The 19,194-nt window shown below is 46.3% G+C and overlaps 1 protein-coding gene across 1 annotated transcript in view; it reads right to left on the bottom strand.

Annotated features, from left to right (window-relative positions):
* Window positions 1-14,989, bottom strand: part of LOC142591459 (nucleoside hydrolase-like) — a 41,335-nt gene extending 26,346 nt beyond the window's left edge. The window contains exon 1 of the mRNA XM_075703787.1: window positions 14,821-14,989. Within this exon, the coding sequence (XP_075559902.1) occupies window positions 14,821-14,989 (169 nt within the window). The remainder of the gene's footprint in view (window positions 1-14,820) is intronic.
* Between the last annotated feature and the right edge of the window lie 4,205 nt (window positions 14,990-19,194).

Here is a 19,194-nt window from a genome sequence, read left to right as displayed (position 1 = left end):
GAAGGAGTTCGGTCGACCACACCCATGAGGGACCCCCCCCCCCCTCCCATACTAGCCATTGCAGCACTTTACTGTAGGACAAGTGGAGTGCTAAAAAGTTGGTGCGCCTTGTCTTTCCGCAGGTCGTTCATCCATTATGTTATGGTGACGACCAACGTTGTGTCCGACAGGCCTGCTCCTCATCTTTAGCTTCCCTATCACGCGAGCGCACAGAGAAAGGAAGCTTTCTTCACAATCAGCCCCAGCGGGATTCTACCACTCGTAACTGCTGCAATTTGCATTCAGTGGCTGGGCATGCTAACCACACCCTTAGTTTCACAATCGCTCGAGCGCGCAGAAAAGGGAAAGCTTTGGTCGTTATCACGTCCACGAACCCATGTGAATGCAGATATAAGTACGTGCAGGAGCTGGGCATGCTAAGTTCTGCGCTACCACCTTCCGCCGCGACCTTAGGTTTTCCATGCATACCTGCTTCTTGTTTTCAACGCAGACGCATACAGGACCAACACGGATAAGAAAAAATGTCAGTGCCCTTCCACTCAGTAAAGAAGGATGACGAGCAAAGCTGTGTATGTGGGCCCGTCAATGGCGAACTACACCTCCGTCGCGGGTCGGCCTGACATTACACTATCTTCGGGATCGGCCAACTTATGGGGAGTGCTTAACGTCTGCTTTACCACCGCCGCGGGTCGGGTCGATTTTTCACTATCTTGGGGATCAGTCCACGTATGGGGAGTGCTTAAGAGGAAGCTTTAGCTCGGGTGCTCCCATCTAAATAGATATAAAAGGGGAATTCGTTTTTCTCGGCAACCACTGCACCAAATTTGGCGAGGTTTTCTGATTTAAAAGAAAAACTTAAAATCTAGTGACTGTTGGTTGCGAATTTTGATTTAGGTCCTCAATTTTTTATTAAAAATTGGCGAAAACCAAAAATTTTTACAGGACGAAACCATCAAGTTTACAACTCCGTAACTCAGAGACAAAAAAAAAATGATAATACAATTCTGTGAATTGCCTCTAATAGAACATCTAAAGCGGACAAAATTGATGTGTTACACATGAATCTCAAAAAATTTAGCAATAGGGAAATACAGCTTAGGCAGAACCTTTGTAAACAACGCAACAAAATCACCGAAGATGTAAAATGACGTATTGATTTGGTCCGCTTTCAATGGTCTAATGGACGCCGTTTACAAAACTGCGATATCTGTTCTTGATGCAGAGCTATGAATTTGTAAGCTTCGTGCTTCTATTTTCTTCATACGTACAAATTTTTGAAAATCTTATATCAAAATTTAGAACCTAAATCGTAATTCCCCTTCCAACAGTCACTAGAATTTAACTTTCTTTCTCAAATACATAAGTGCCATTAAAATTGGTCCAGGGTTATCTCAGAAAAACGTTTTTGCGTTTTACATGTATTTGAATCGGCCGCGTCGGAGTTGGGCCCGCGCTCAACTCCGACGCGAAGGGGTGGAGACATGAAAATTTTCGTTCATGCATTCTTCAATTCAAGCGTTGCGTACTGCTTCAGGAAGCACGATACACACCGCGGCATTTATATATACCCGATAAATAATTTAATAACAGCTATATTATACCGAGCGATTTCGGTTTCGGTTTCTGGGCTCCGGGTGATGCTATGACGTCATAGGAGAGGAAACGCAACACGGCTTGGTCACGCGGGTCACAAAAATATTGACGTAAGACTATGACGTAAATGATTTACTGTGTTTGTTGGATTCTAGCAATTCGTGCCTGTGTGAATTGCAGGTACTCAGAAGGTTTATTTGCAGCGGTGTTTGATACGAAAGTCCCTGTGCTTTGATTTCCTGGCGAGAGCTAGGCAGACTTGATTCTTATCAGACTGGAGACATCTTCCGCTGCACATTTGTCTCTTCTAAAAAAGCCGAGCATGACTGCATTCCTGAGCGTTCGCATGCTACAACAAAAAGCGATGTTACAGGGATACCCCGACTCCTCATTCATAACGCCTTTGCGCCGTAAAATATGACCCGTTTTGTAATTGAAGGTAAACGTCAAAAGTATTGAAAAATATGTAAAAGTGCTGTGCCATCAAGCGGATAGTGCAGGAGCATACTGACAAATGCCGCGGCTTCCCCCTTTTACGACACCGTCCTTTAGTTTGCTTGGATGCTGGCCTCAGAGCATCGACATCGGTGTGTAACCCACACACCGCATGCGTCGCGCAAGCCAAATGTCTCCACAAAAACAACTTGTGGCTATCACAGTCCGTCCAGTACAAGTCATTGTGAAGGATCACGCCCTTACACTAGCTCCTGATGATGCAAAGGGCACACCGCAAAATTAAAATTGTCCTATGTAACCATTAAGGCCAATCGCCATACAGGAAGAACTTGCCTGCTTGCCGCGGCGCAAAATACCATCAGTTGCTGAGACGTGCTTGGTGGCACTCAAGCGAACGCCTCTTTCGAGAATTCCTTTGTAAACACTTGTTCGGTTGCATGCGTGCCGTTTCATGTTCATTAGAACACTTATATTAGCGTGCAGATGCTCGGCGCTGTCCCTGTCTCGAGGCCACTTACTCTGTCTTTCATTTTCGCACTGTGCGGCCGTAAGTGCACCATACTCTTTATTTAGAGGAACACTGTGGGAAAATCGCAATGATAGGAGTGACTGCGGAATATGCTCCATAAATGTTTGACCCATAATGTTCGCAGTGACATGCGATGAAGACTAATCATAATTATTGAATTTATTACTGGTGCACATACAGTAAATGAGACGTTTCCCCATAGGACCGGGCACAAGGTCAAGCTGATCCCGGTAGAGGCCGAAACTCCGGTGACCTTGCCAGCACCATGCCACTCCTTTTAATGCGAGCACGAGTGAGCGCCTCCTCCCGCAACATGTTCGAGCATTACGATATGGTAAGTTTTACGCGGGAATGTGATGCTGATTATACCATACGCAAATTATTGACGCACTGTTACCAACATAAAATATACTATGCGGTGACGATTGCGATATTCCTTAATGCCAAATTTCAGCACAGCTGTATACGTGTTTTCATTTCACTATATATTGGCTGGCACGGACAACCGTTGTCGCGCGGCACGCTGCAAACGTAGGGATGTGTAGCGTGACTGCCTCGCTAGTAGGAATATCGCCTGGCCGCAATTCACAGCAGCCGCCGCGCACAGACATCCGCTCGCGAAGCGCTTTGTTCCCGTACAGACGACGGACTCGACGGACGCTACTCTGCTGCCCTCTCCTAGCGACAACGCTTTGCTGCTCACGCTTTCACCACACCCTCCTTCTGTGCTTCCCTCCCTTCTCTCTATTCACTAACGCGGCCAATCATCTGCCGCTGCAATCGGTGCTCGCTTTCATCCTTCGCTGTCTTCGTTTGCTCGGTTACGACGGACACCGCCGACACTCGCCGCAGCAATGAGCGCCAAAGAGCTGCGCTCTAAAACATATAAATTTAAGCGAGCGCGAGCGCATTCGTATTTCTAGAATTGTCAATCAGGTAGGCAGAACAGGCGATGTCAAAAGTCCGGAGCAACGCGTTACGCGTCCATCCAGCATTGCACAGTTAGCTTGCAGCCATTCGAATAACCCTAAAGAGTCCAGATCGCGCAAGATCGCCACCGAAGGTGGGCCGCAAGAGACACAGGTTGAGATATCACAAAAGAAACAAATGCGGTGACGTCAACGCGACGGGAGATCTCGGTTACGATATGGGATAAGGTGGACGACTGCTCTTTTTCTACAAATGTTGGTTTCGGCAAGCGGAGAGAGTCTGCGTTGCAGAGAGGACAGATCGCACTGTCATCTGGTGATATGTTATTTTCACCAAACATAACTAAATTCTGGCTTTTTATACGCCAGGGTGTACCATATAATAATGAGGCAGGCCGCAGCGGGAGGCTCATAAATATTGCTAACCCGCGTGGGGCACTTTATCGTACACCCAACACAAAGTTCACTGGAGTTCTTGCCGGTCAGGCCCACCGAAACGCGACTGCCGCAGCTGCTACTTCATTCCGTCCCTTCGGGTTAATAGCGCAACGCCAATCCTACTTCACCACCACGGCGGGCAATGTTCTTCCTTTTGTGTTGGAAGGACCAAAACCTTTTCACCAAGGCATGATAGAAATACATTGTGAAACAATTCTTCGTTCTTTGTAATTCACAGTATAGTAAGCGAAGGCCAACTTTACCTCGAAAATTTGCACTAGTGAAAGCGGTGAATTCAACTAAAACATTCGCAAAAATAGAAACTGTGCACAAAATAAATAAAAAGGCGAATAATTGGTTTGTGTAAAAGTTACATAGTACAGCACATGCTTCCTATAGGGGTGGGTTGGCCAGGTTGGTTTTATCTGTAACATGGTTACTCGCCTCGACTCCACTGCATCTTGTGGCACGTTCGGGAGCCTCTTGCTCCCGAAATATTTGTGTCGCCAGTCGTCCAATAAATGAAACTGACGTAAACCGAAACCGCCTTATAATTTAGTGTTACATATACCGTAATGACATGGAAATTATGTAGTACAAATGACAAACTTTTTTGTAACCAAGAAGCATATATAGACAGACAAGGACGCAAGAAGAGGCCTAGTGGAGAAAATGAGGCGACAGTTGCTACGTGGCACGTGCTGGTATCACTAAATTTCGTGTTCGCTGCTTTGGACAAGAGCGGCATTGGCTAACACTCTAAAATATAATCTTGTAGAAGTACGCCCAGAAGAGCAGCTCATACGATCGCCGTCGTGGTGGCCTAACTGCTGAACCACCGCACGAGTAATGGGCAATAGGTGGGTTCGGTGCCGAACTGCGGCAAGATCTTATTGTCCGCTTTCATCACTCGTTATACCTGATAATTTCCGCATTTATCTTTAGAATGACATTTGTCTTCACCTGTGCATTCTTTGGCTTAATTATCTTTCTTTCACTTAGCATGTACACATAAATGAATCTTGTAAACAGAAATATTGTAATAAAATCGTGGGGGAAATATATTCACCTTATCTAGCGAGCATTGATCCAACAGTCTAGGCAACAATTATTATATACATCTTTAAAAGCAACCTCTCCTGCTATCAAACAAAACGGCCGGTTTATGCTGACTATGAATGTTGAGCCACGACTTACATTTAGTAGCAAGTACGTAGCACGTGAGGAGAAGGCCGAGAGTGCAACGGAGAACGTGAGCTTGGGGCGGTGCTTTTATACTGTCCGAGAGATGGTCGAAAGCGCTGATTGCTACACCTAAAGCAGCTGTCATAATGACACCTAAACAATAATTCCTAGCGAAGACGCCAGTGCTGCGGCATTTCGTCAAACGCAAGTGAAGGGTTAGCTTTTTTTTTATTCAGTATTCACTATGTCCAAAAAAATGTTATGATTGCGTTTTCCTTTTTATTTTAAACTTTTAAACTTTCGGTACTTTTTAAACGAGTTCCTAGATTTTCTTTGGATAGCGATTGTTTTATTTTCAAGTTCAAAATGGCGGACGCTTTCTGTGAGCTTTCCGGGGTTTTCCATGTATCTTATCCGAACGTACTAATATCTTATCCGAATTATTATTAATATGCGTGTGCCACGTGGCTTGACAGAACCAAGATAATATCGTTTGCCGTCGCTTAAATGAGTGACTATATTCTATATTTGCCCAACTACATTATTAGTTATTATTATTATTATTATTATTATTATTATTATTATTATTATTATTATTATTATTATTATTATTATTATTATTATTATTATTATTATTATTATTATTATTATTATTATTGACCTATCATTGCCTTTTCCACACTGGCAGCCGCCACAGGAATACGACGCCTCCCCTGCCTCGCCACCTGGTGCCGTGCATGTTATGGAAGACGGCGCGCTTCCTCCCCAGTGTCGTCTCCCAAACACACGAGATCGAGCCACCATACCCGGCTCAACCTCAAATGCTTTCCCTAGAACCCATCGCGTGCGTCATGCAGCCACGATGTTATCACACTTGGACGTTACACGGACCATTACGGCGACAGCGGAAATGCGCCTGGAGTTGTTATTGTCATTGCAATAATAATAAACTTAGGGCAGAGTTAACAAAAAAATTGTGGGTCATCATGAAACATTTGAAATGTTTCTTTGTGTTGCTCACCGCGTGCTACATAAAAGTTTTTTTTCCAAAAAACAATCGCAATGAACAAATTTCACTGTAATAGCGATTATGAGGAGACTGCGAGCAAATTTCCGCCAGCGGCATTAGCGTCGGCGCCATCGTGAGAGTCCGTATGAAGTGTAAGTATGATGTGATCACAGTCGCGCGCCATGTCCTCTAGGTTCAGTGGGCCTAATTCAAAAGTTAGCCGAGAAAGATGGTGGCTCAGGGCGGCGGCATCTTCTCACGCGGGCTGGAGGAACGTGGGTACGGTTCCCGCCAACCTTTAGCACGCGGAATGGGGGAGGATAGGAGATATACATCGCGTTAGGAGGTGGCCGGAATGGGGGAGGGGGGAGCAACCGGTGTCATAGCACCTCCGTAAGTTGCTGCTTTTACTTTTCTGGACAAGTGCTAGCAGTCTAGATACGGGTTCGCCCCGGGTACGGTCGGAGCTACGGCGAGAGGTCGCGTACTGTCGACTGCGAACGAGAAGTGTTTCGAGGTCTCCACTCTGTCGATACGATGTAGTGGGCGATTTCATGTATTCCTTCGCTTTGCATCGGACACGACGCACTGATGGTGAACCGTGGTAGACCCATATTGCCGTATGGGCATCGATGGCAGATATTGCCGTATCCTCCGCAGTGATACCATAGAGGGCGGTGGCCCATAGCTCGCCATTCGTATGCGTTCCTTGGGAAGCGACTTGAACCACGTATACTCAAGGCTGTAGGGAAGCTCTGGCGCGTCTCCTGCATGGCGCAGCAAGCACTTAGCCTTCTAATGTAATCGACTACTCTTGTACATAACTATCCATGAGTGATCTTGGAGTCGTTGAGAACATCGAGTGGTGAGTCTAGCAGAATATTTCAGGGACGAAAGAGAGCCTCTGACATGATGGTGCACCGAGACAGCACTTCTAGCTCAGAAGGAAGAAATATTAAACAATTTTGAAAATAAGTTAATGACATTGGGTATACTCTTAGACTTTAGCAAAGCCTTCGATCGAGTCAACCATCCAATATTTTTAGATAAATTAGAGCATTATGGGTTTCGTGGCACAACACTACAACTTATTAAATCTTACTTGAATGCGCGCCATCAATACGTCGAACTAAATAAGCATAAATCTCACCTACGTTCTATTGAATTTGGAGTTCCACAGGGTAGTATACTGGGACCAATTCTCTTTCTTTTCTGTATTAATGACATTGTAAAAATATATGAAGATTGTAGATATGTTATTTATGCCGATGATTGCTCGGTGCTCGTTAAGGGAAAAAACATTGATACTGTAAGACAAAAGGGAAGTGCGTTCTGTCACAACTTGCTGATTTGGTGCCAGAACAATAGGGTCATTCTTAATGAGTCAAAAACTAAGTGTGTGTTGTTTCGCACCCCAGGTACCTTAGAAAATATAGACGACCATATTGCTCTCGGGCTATTCAAAATTAAAATAGAAAAGTTTGTTAAAATCCTAGGTGTCATTTTTTCAGAAAATATGCCTTGGAATGAACATGTGAAAACTTTATTACCAAAATTAAGTAGAGCCGCCGGTGTATTAAGCCAGAACCGTCGCACTTTTCCAGTCAGCATTAAAAAGATGTTATATTTTGCACTCTTTAACTCTCACTTACATTACTGCATGCTAATATGGGGAAACACGACAGCATTGAACTTGCAGAAACTCTTCCTTATTCAGAAAAAAGAACTTAGATCAATAGAAAATTCCTCGTTCTTAGGACACACAGAACCACTCTTTCCCAAACATAAAATTCTAAAAATCCGCAATATATACAAATACAAATTATTAAGAACCTATAAAAACGCCACATTAGGTAGGGCGGAACTATTCCAAGAATGATCAAATCTCAGGAAAAGTACAATTTCCTACCCATTCCGATATCAACCGCCATACTACGTTCCCTCCTCGCGCACCCATTATGGGAAAGAAAAACTTGACTACGCCCTGGCAACTACACTAAATGAGCTAGACCGGAACGGTGTGAACGTTCTGGCCCTTAATAACAAAACCTTATTTGACCTGTTTGTTTGACTCTATTGAAACTGCTTATGTTTCTAATTGTTCTTGTAATTGTCATTTGTGATCGGACTGCCTGATCGGTTATTTGCTGATATGTTTATATAACTGAATCAAGATAATATATCGTCGTGTCACTGCTGTTGTACGGGTGGCTAGAGCTTAGTCAAGCTGCACAGATGCAGCTTTTTTCTCTGGCCTCCTATTTCGCAGTAACAATGTATTGTCTGCGGCGAAAATAAAACTTGATTGATTGATTGATTGATTGATTGATGGTCCGGGATAACGGGGAATAGCAGCCTGTACAAGAAGGGTCCAACTTTACACGCTCGCCTAACGTTGTCAAGCCAATCACGCTCAGTACTGAAGTAATTAAATTCCGCTTTGGAGAGAAGACATATAGCACACGCAATACCACGTTTGAAACCATACAGGTCAGCCTGAACCGCACCCATTCATGACTGCAGGCGTTGGTGAAAGCTTCTGTTAGAGCGGCAACGCCGAGGTAGGTGAGAACTGGGGCTGAAGTGATCCGCGCAGTTTGCTAAGTGAACGCCGTAGCTCCGAACCTGTGTCTTTCTGGAAATGTGCAGTGCGAGAGGGTGAAACTTGTACCAAATTGCATTTGAACAGGCGAAAGTATGAGAAGAGGCGTACAAAGCTTTGAACAACATTGGTACAGGTCGACAAGGGCGAGCTTTTGGTTCTGCGAACGTTTTGGAATTGGACGCACACCGAAAGAATCGACGCAGTGCACGATGCAAGCGAGCTGCTGGCGGGCAAAGTGACATTTTGATTAATTTAACTGACGCCTGGCCTTGAAAAGAGGGTCGAAAATAGTCAAAGTGTGTCGAAAAAGCCGATGAAACGACAATAAGGTCATAGAGGTAGCACATACGGAATGGACACTTAAAACAGTGGAGCAGAGCGTCTATTGCAAGTTCAAATGCAGGAGGCGCAAAGCATAACCCGAATGACGTCACTTCAAAGTGATAGATGACATCAGATATAATTAGAGCAGTATTTTCCCGCTTCATGTCACGAAGCTGCAGTAACCAGGCTGTGTATACTTGCAGACCTTAGAAGGAGCCATTGTTTGAATTCAAATACATTCAAACGCCATCTGAGTGACCAGACGCGCAAAAAACCATCGGTTTGCCCACAGACACCGCTGTCCATATTTCGAGCCTTGAACAGTTCGCAAATCCTACTTTTTCAGCGCACATCGCAGGCCGGCTAGCTCCTTCAGATGGCACGGCTTCTGACAGGACAGTTCGGTTGCGCGCGATTTTTTGTCAAGACTTGCAAGGTCGAGCACCTCGCAGAGAATGGGCGCGGGAGCAGTAACACACCGAAAAAGCAAGTCGCGTCACACACCGAGATGGAAAGTCGCCCCGTCGTTGCCACAGACACCTTGTATACCAACCCGAGGCACTGCCCATGACGGCGACCAGCACAACCGCATCCGTTTAGCGATTGAGATGGCATTATTGTGTCTGAGACCACTTTCCATGCTTCGCCAGATGCGACGAGATGATCATCGACGAGACATGCGACGCGAGCGCCGCAGTCATTGCGGAACCCCAGGAAAGCTGGTTGCGCACAGGACGGCCTTAACGACGACTCCCATTCCCAAGAATGGACGATTATGTTTTCCATCCGCAGCGCGGCCTCACAAACGCCTCAGCTATCTTCGACAGTGTGACTTGCGTAGTGTGACTCTATATCAGGCATTCCGAAGCCCGAGTGAAAGTTTATGCGACCAAATTATTTGGCATCTCGAAGACAATGAAGTCCATTGTCGAAGAGGGGTGCACAGCTTTTCCTACGCTTACACGGTAGGCGAGACTCGCCGAATTTGGCCGGAGGCTTCGGTGTGGCGCTGCTCAACTCGAGGTCACGATTTCGATCCCTGACCTGCTGGCCCGTTCGGAGGGCGACTGAATTGGAAAACGCTCATCTATCGTGCAATGGTCGCGGGACAGGGAACCACAGGTGGCAAAAATAAAATCGAGGTCTTCCACTATGGCGTGCCTCTTTATACGGTTGCATGTTTCAGATGTAAAATCCCATAAGAAAACTATAGATGCCTACCACCGGATGATGCACATACTTCGATCTAAAATAGGTGGCGATCATTTCGTGCTTGAGTAGGGATGATGCCCTTATCAGCCACAATGACGATTTCATTTTTTGTTGCAAGAATTACGTATAGCTACTGTTGAAGGGGCGTTCCCAAAATTTATGCGTAAGGAATGACGGTGTGAATGCACGTTCTAGTTTTTCTAGTGCAAACCTTCTGTCTTCAACGGAAGGTAATAGAGTGCGTGCTCTCACATTTATTCACGAATTGTCATTCGACGACGGACGTGATTCATGTACCAACCATTTCGAAATGCCAACTTGAAACGGCGGAAGGACTTGGCGCAACGTAGTTGGGGCAAAAGAGACCCTTGAGCTTGAGGTATTCGTGGCGAAGGCTGGTGAGTCTTTCGGGCAGTTGTGTTTGAGCGGCATGTGGGGTGCTATTTTATGTCCCGTTATATGAAGACTTCTAGCCCGCGCACGCATCCCCCGCATGCGTTGATTGGAGGGGCTGGCTTACGTCCGCATCACATTCCTGCGTGGGCAGGAATGCATGAGCCGATTCAGGAGATACTGAAATACCGGGCGGAAACGCGGCGGAATTGAACCACTCTTGAAGAACTCCACCAAATTCCGAATATACGTTGAATATCTTGGAAGCAAATACAACCACATATATTCGGCACTGTAAGCAATACACTTTATATATATATATATATATATATATATATATATATATATATATATATATATATGTGTATGTATATATATACCAATTGGCCGAAGTGTATTAGTCCTATCATGAAAGATAATAAACAAAGACACGAAGGATAAATTAGGGTAAATTACTTGTACTTACTAATTGAATTAAAGAAGTGATAAATCATTGGCAATTAATATAGAGAATAGAATTTATTGACAGGAAATACAGATAGGCCGACCTGAGCTAGAGCGCTCTAGTCTGCTACTCTTCACTGGGGAAAAGGGAAGGGGAGTAAATGCACTCGGATGATTGATGATGATAAGAGAAGTAGTGAGAGCTTATGTATATCAGACAGTTGCCTTGCTAGAGGCGCTTGTCGATCTTGATGTCCTGCAGAACCTTCAATAACACTTCATTTGCACGCATTGCAGTTGCAGTGTGAGGATAGGGGCCGAGGATAGCTTCCTCCGACAGTGGTTGCCTGCCAACGCTGGCTAGGAATCTTTCTAACGTCCTTCGCTCCAGCAAATATCCTGGGCAATTGCACAGTATGTGTTCCAGTGTTTCAGGCATCTGGCAGTGTTCACCATCAGGGCTGGCTGAATGGCTGATGAGGTGCACGTAGCGACGGGTGAAAGCAACGCCCAGCCGAATCCTGTGTGGCAATGACGTTTCGCTCCCCGTAACCATCAGAGGCAGACAAAAATAACCGTATGGGGCGATCATATGTAAGTGTCTGTGAATGTTGTCACCGTGGGCTCTTTATGCCTTTGTAAGGTCCTGCATGCGTGCCTAGATTAAGGAGTTGGTGTCAGGTAGCGAATAGGCAATCCGTACTTCATCAGAGGAGGAGAAGGCCGATCTCGCTTCACTGTCAGCGAGTTAATTGATAATCACATCACAATGACTAGGCATCCATTGAAAAGTGATCAAGTGGCCACTTAACTCGGCACTGTGACGTAGTGATTTCTCGCACGAGCAGGTAGTATGGTACTTTTGTTAAAAAGCATTTTAGCGCTTGTAGCTCTGATTTGGCATCGCAGAATACCATCCATATATGAGGTGTCTGCGTTGTCATAAAACGGAGAGCCTCCCATAATACCGCAAGTTCTATGGCCGCAGACGTATATTTGTGGTCCAATTGAAATCGCCGGTTAATTCCAAGTTGTAGGATGACAAGTGCGGCCGTTGTGACAGATGGCGTGACTGAACCATTGGTATATACTTGCACAGCACCACTATATAATGTAAATATATGGGACAGAGTGAGCTGCTTCAAGCCAATGGAGGAAACGTGGGATTTCTTCATCATTCCGGGTATCTGAAGCCTCACTAGTGGTCTTGGCAATGTCCATGGATATGTCTCGGGGATGTTGTTGGCCTGGAACCTTGCAGGTATAATGCTCGCGTGGCATGCAATTGCTTTAAAAAAACACAATCAAGGTTGGTTCTTGGAAGTGTTGACAGAGGATGGTGTGAGTGTCTGGTTAGCAGGCGAAGATAGGTTCTAACATGTTTCCAAGACCTGGATATGTCCACTGGACAAGCCCGTGCTTCCGCTATTGCGCCGTTAGGTGACGTGCAGCGTGGCAAGCCAAGGCATATCCGCAGTGCTTTTGCCTGAAGGCTCTCCAGCGTGCGCATACAAGATGATCTCAGGTTGGATAGCACAGGCATGCTGTAGCGTATGTAGCCCAAAAAAGTGCCCGGTACACTTGCAGAAAACCTCGCTCCCAGGAGCTCCATCTCAGTCCAGATGTTACGCGAAGAATGTGTATATCCGTCAGTTTAGGCCTAAGCACAGTAGCGCTGTGTCCTCGTTTCGCCACTGTCTTTCGTCCCTTTTCGTGCGCTAAAAAACCTCAGTTATGAAATACCAACACGCCCTAACCTACGCTCTTTCAAGTTACGGTAGCATGTTTGGTCCAAGAAAGATTGCGATCTGTTATCACGCCAAGAAAACTGTGATGGGTGTATGAAAATGAAAGTGCATGAAAAAATCTACTTTCTGCGGGTGGAAAACGAGCCCACGGCTTCGCACTACGCGTGCGATGCTCTAAGCAATTGATCTACCACGGCACCGTTTCCCCATCCACCTTCTTGAGCATTTATGTGTTACTACTAGAACAACCTTGAGAGTGTTAGCCAGTGCCACCACTCACAAACCTTGGCGATGGCGAACATCCTTTGTGCCGCAACCGCCAAGAGTACGTGTGTTTTTTTTTTCTGAAGGGGGGGTGAAGACAAGTGGTAAATAAGCCCGCGCATGCTATCTACAGGCACTCTTATTGCCGGATTCGAGGCCTTCCCTATGTAAGAACGACACGAAAAGGGATTCACTGAGGGGCGCCATTTTTATTAATCTTATCATGAGAAGCGAACGAAGACACCAAAGACGAGATAGGGGAAATTACGTGTACTTACTAATTGAATTAAAGAAATGATAAATCAATGGTAATGAAAGTGCTTGAAAACACAGATTGCCGCAGGTGGGAACGATTCCTCCTCTTCGCATTACATGCGAAGAAATCATTATGCAAAATCATTATGCGCAACGCGAATACGTGGGATAGTTCCCCACCTGGGGCAACTTGCTTTTTATTCATTTCATTACCATTAATATATAATTACTCTAATTGAATTAGTGAGTACAAGAAGGATAGGATAGGGATAACTTTAATAAAATGCCGGCAAACGACGGTTTGACGCGTCGTGACGCATCGTGACGCTGGCCGAGCGTCGACCCGCGGTTATACCCTACTCTGCACTAGCCCAGGTGGGCCCGTTTGTTGTGAGTCATGAGACTTGTGCTTTTCGAGCGCACCCCGGGCCTGCTGAACGGCCCATAGTTGTGAGTCCTTGTCTGCAGACTGCAGTGCACCTTGCCGTTCGGGCGGATAAGTCCTGGAGGTAGCTGCAGTCGGGAACCTGGCACAGTCCTCCATGATGCGCCATAGGTCTGCCGGACCTATGGCATTCGACGTCCCCATTCGACATTCGACGGCCCATTCGACGGCCCTTTCGGCGCCGCAGAATGGGCCGTCTCGCTGTGGTTCGGTGAGGATGCGCACTCGCCGGCGTGCGCCGGGAACCACTTGATACGGACGGTGCTGCCGCGGTCTTGAAGTTGGAGCTTGCCGATGATGGCAGCCGCCGGCGCACATATTCGCCCCTTAGCAAAGTTGCGCACGGCATTCCTCGAGTCGCTGAGCACGGTGCGTCACTCGGCCTCGGTGATCGCCAGAGCGATGGCAACCTCCTCAGCGTTTGTGGCGTTCGTGCACCGCACGCTCGCTGCCGTTGTCTTGGTGCCGGTAGCCGCCGCAACGACCACTGCCGCGAAGCCTTCCCGCTTGTATTCCGCGGCGTCCACGTACCGGGCGTGCGGGTTTTGGGCGTGTTGTTCGGTGAGGGCCTTGGCCCGCGCCTGCCGCCGTTCTTGGTTGTACCCTGGGTGCATGTTCTTCCGGATGGGGTCCACGTAAATGTGGGCCCGCGCCTCATCTGTGATCTCGCACGGTTGCCGGCTGGGAGCTTGGGGGTTGTAACCCAGGGACGTCAGAATACTGCGGCCCGTCTTGGTGGTAGAGAGGCACTCAAATTGCGCGGTGAGCTGCGCCTCGGCTATTTCTTCTAGGGTGTTATGGACGCCGAGCTGCAAGAGCCGAACCGTACTCGTGGTCCCTATTAAACCCAGCGCCGTCTTGTAAGCCCGTTTTATCAGCGTGTTGATCTTGGTCCTATCAGTGACGTGCCAGTTGTGGTAGCCCGCAACGTAGGCGATATGACTGATCAGGAACGACTGGACAAGGCGCACGAGACTGTCTTCACGCTTGCCTGCCCGTCGTGTAGAGACTCGGTGTATCAGCCCGATGACGTCAATGGCCTTGGTGGTAAGCTTGCTGATGGTCTCGTCGTTGCGGCCGCTCCTGTTTAGCAGCAGGCTCAGGACCCTGATCTTGGGAACTTCGGGGATGCGTTGCCCCGGTGCAGTCACAATCTTCATGTGATCACACTCCCGAAGGGGAGCGCGCTTCCGTCCCGGTCGAAGCGGTGTGAGGACGAACAGCTCGGATTTGGCGGGCGAGCACATTAGGCCTGCGCCGTCAAGGTGCTGCTCGATGGCGGTAACCGCCGCTTGCAGCTGTGGCTCGATGCTGGCGTCGGTGCCGCCGGCCGCCCACAGGGTAATGTCGCCAGCGTAGATCGTATGCCAGACGCCGGTCCCCGCTACTGCCCTCGCTACCCCGATCATGACGAGGGGAAAGAGCAACGGCTAGATGACCGAACCCTGTGGAGTACCCGTACTGCCGAGCTTGAGTTCGGGGAGCTTGAGGTCTCCGGTGTGCAGTTCCACCGTGCGGTTCGTCAAATTGTCTTGAATATAATTGTAGCTCATTACCCCCATGTTGAGTCTTGATACTTGTGCTAATATGGCTGAGTGTTTGACTTTGTCAAATGCACTTTGTAAATCGAGACCCAGAATTACTTTGCTGTGTTGTGTCTTGTTGTCGATGATTTCTTGTTTGAGTTGTAACATGGCATCTTGTGTGTTGAGTCTGCGCCGGAAGCCGATCGTCGTGTCAGGATAGAGGCCTTCCTTCTCTAGGTATTCCTGCCACCGGTTGGCTACCACGTGCTCCAGCACCTTGCCCACGCAGGACGTCAGTGAGATGGGATGCAGGTTGCCGATGTCCAGTGGTTTGCCCGGTTTCGGAATCAGGATCGTTCTTGCCGTTTTACACTGTCGGGGGAGCTTGCCCGAATGCCAGCATTCATTGAAGGAATGGGTTAGGGCCTCTATCAAAGCATCTTCCAGGTTGCGCAGCGTTTTCTTTGTAACGAGATCTGGGCCGGCTGCTCAGCAGGTGTTGAGCTCGTGCAACGCTACCCGTACATCTGATATGGTAATGTCTCGGTCGAGCCACGCGTTGGGCAGCCCTCCGTACGGTGGGTGGGTTTCCGTTGGCGTGTCTGGCAGATACTTGGCTTCTAGGCTGCTGATAACAGCATCTTTTCCTTGTTGTTGTGTGATGGTGTGCATGAGGCGGGCGAGGTGGTCGCGCTCGTATGACTTGGTCTTTGTTTCGTCTAGGAGGTGCAGAAATAGATTCCATGTGTAAGTTCGATGCAGTTCCTTGTCAGCTCGGTTGCAGATTTTGTTCCACTGTTGACGGCACAGGAGCATGCAATGGTGTTCAATGGCCCTGTTTAAGTCAGCCACCTTCCTCCTCAATTTGCGATTCATCCGGTGCTGCTTCCAACGCGCCTGTATCAAACGTCTGGCCTCTATCAGATGGGCCAGGCGGCTGTCCGTGATGATGACGTCTTCGTCTGCTTCTATGGTCTTTGTGATTTCCTTGTCAGGACAAGTAATGTTGCCCTTGGTGTCATTGTTAGAATATATATATATATATATATATATATATATATATCATCAGCCTGGTTACGCCCACTCCAGGGCAAAGGCCTCTTCCATACTTCTCCAACTACCCCGGTCATGTACTAAATGTGGCCATGTTGTCCCTGCAAACTTCTTAATGTCATCCGCCCATCGGTTATCTTCCCTCCCCATTACATGTCCTGTGCATGCCCCATTTCTTTTTCTTGACTTCAAACTATTCTGTCATTAACCCGCGTTTGCTCCCTCACCCAATCTGCTCTTTTCTTATCCCTTAACGTTACTCCCATCATTATTATCTCCATAGCTCGTTGCGTCGTCCTCAATTTAAGCAGAACCCTTTTCGTAAGGCTCCAGGTTTCTGCCCTATACGTGAGTACTGGTAAGACACAGCTGTTATACACTTTTCTCTTGAGGGGTAGTGGCAACCTGCTGTTCATGATTTGAGAATGCCTGCCTAACGCACCCCAGTCCATTCTTATTATTCTGGTTATTTCAGTCTCATGATCCGGATCCGTGGTCACTACCTGCCCTAAGTAGATGTATTCCCTTACCACTTCCAGTGCCTCGCTACCTATCGTAAACTTCTGTTCTCTTCCGAGAGTGTTAAACATTACTTTAGTTTTCTTCAGATTAACTTTCAGACCCGCCCTTCTGCTTTGCCTCTCCAGGTCAGTGAGCATCCATTGCAATTGGTCTCCTGAGTTACTAAGCAAGGCAATATGATCAGCGAATCGCAAGTATCTAAGGTATTCTCCATCGACTTTCATCCCCAATTTTTCCCACTCCCGGTCTCTGAATACCTCTTGTAAACACGCTGTGAATATCATTGGAGAGATCGTATCTCCCTGCCTGAGGCCTTTCTTTATGGGGATTTTGTTGCTTTCTTTATAGAGGACTACGGTGGCTGTGGAGGCGGTATAGATCTCTTTCAGTATTTTTATATATGGCTCATCTTCACCCTGATTCTGTAATGCTTCCATGACTGCTGAGGTTTCGACTGAATCAAACGGTTTTTCGTAATAAATGAAAGCTATATAAGGAGTTGGATATATTTTGCACATTTCTCTATCACCTGATTGATAGTGTGAATATGGTCTATTTTAGAGTACACTGTAAAAAATTTCCGTCATTATACGGAGGATTTCCGTCATTATACGGAGAATTGCAGGTAAAGATATGAAAAGTATGTGATATTTCAAAAATACGGCAAAATCTGCCATTTATATACGGAAAGTTCTCTCCGTTTTTAGCTTTACGGACATTTCACTGTTCTCATATAGCGGCTATACACTGTTTAGCACGAAACAGACAGAATTCCGTATTTTTGTTATGCGACTATCCTGTATTATTGTGAGAAAACATAAGTAGTCTTAATGAGCACTCGTACTCACAAAGCTTCAGCTAACAATATTTTATTGAACACGCAAACTGTACGCATTATGAAGATACGTACAAAATGTGAGAGCTAGCCTTCTACGAAAAGCTGCAATAAGGGAACGTATATATATATATATATATATATATATATATATATATATATATATATATATATATATATATATATATATATATATATATATATATATATATGCGCATCTTCTATTCCGGTCGCAGTTTTCCGCGCATATGGGCCTTGTAACGCTGATCATCAGCGCAAATATATGCGTATTCTTGCAATGTTCTCACATTAAGCGCTTTGTAGTTAATAATACAGGATATATGTTTAAATGAACGAAGAGCCGTGGGCATACGTGCATACGTAAACAAGCTTGCGGCACTCAGGTGCTGGTGCACTGGGAGTGACATTGGTGCTCTACGCCAAAAATTGTGCGCAGTATAAATCAGTACCGAAACGCAGGGAGTGGTATAATTGCAGAAGGGCAGCGGATTGGGCGAGCTGGTGTTCCATAAAAACAATAAAATTCAAATAGCGCTAGACGACAGGACCAGAAGGAGGAGGAGTCAAACATGGCGCTGAACTTACAACTGATTTATTTGAAGCAAGGAGTCAACTTATAAGTACAAAACTGGGCACGCAGGCGCCCGGTCATGCATCGATGATCAGATACACACTCCGGACTGCCAACATACGCAAGCAATGTACATGCCTTGCAATCTACCCTTTATGCAGCAATGCCATTTCTTTTGCTGACAAGATTAAAGATGTTGTGCTAATGCAATTATTAGATTTCCCGATGATATGGCATGCTTCAGCGACTTCTCTGGTAGTCTTGTCACTGTGAAAAATACCGTTCGTGTATCGTCAAAGTAAGGTACGCATTTACAAATACTGCAATGCTTTGCCAAGTTAGTGTCCTTTTTGTCCAATGAATTGGCATGCTCCATTACTCTAATATTGATGCAACGGCCTGTCTGGCCTATGTAAGTTTGACCACAATGTAAAGAAATTTGGTAGACAGAAAAGTGGTATAATGACCGCAACTGCGTTTACATTTAGCAACAAATGGTCTCGAAGGGGACTGACGGCCTATAGATCCAAGTACAACGGTCTGATGAAATTTTCGAATGCGGCAAGGAATAAACCCAAGTGTGAAAGGGCATTGCTGAACTGCAATGTAGTTGGTTTAACCCATTCCCATAATATTTACAAAATACCTCGTTTCTGACAATAACTGCCCATTCATTGAGACAAATCGATTACATATAATCTTCACTGTTCATGTGTTAATTCTTGCGGTAAGATGTAATCGCAAAAATTTGGCGCTTCATCTTGAAGCAAGACCAGTAAGCGCGCTCATTGTTGTACGGCAGAATAAATAACGCGAACATGCACCAACATATGTGTA

Source organism: Dermacentor variabilis, chromosome 8, assembly GCF_050947875.1.
Source record: "Dermacentor variabilis isolate Ectoservices chromosome 8, ASM5094787v1, whole genome shotgun sequence".
NCBI classification, from domain to species: domain Eukaryota; kingdom Metazoa; phylum Arthropoda; class Arachnida; order Ixodida; family Ixodidae; genus Dermacentor; species Dermacentor variabilis.
The sequence above is the reverse complement of the archived record's forward strand: the minus strand, read 5'-3'. Positions and strand labels throughout refer to the sequence as shown.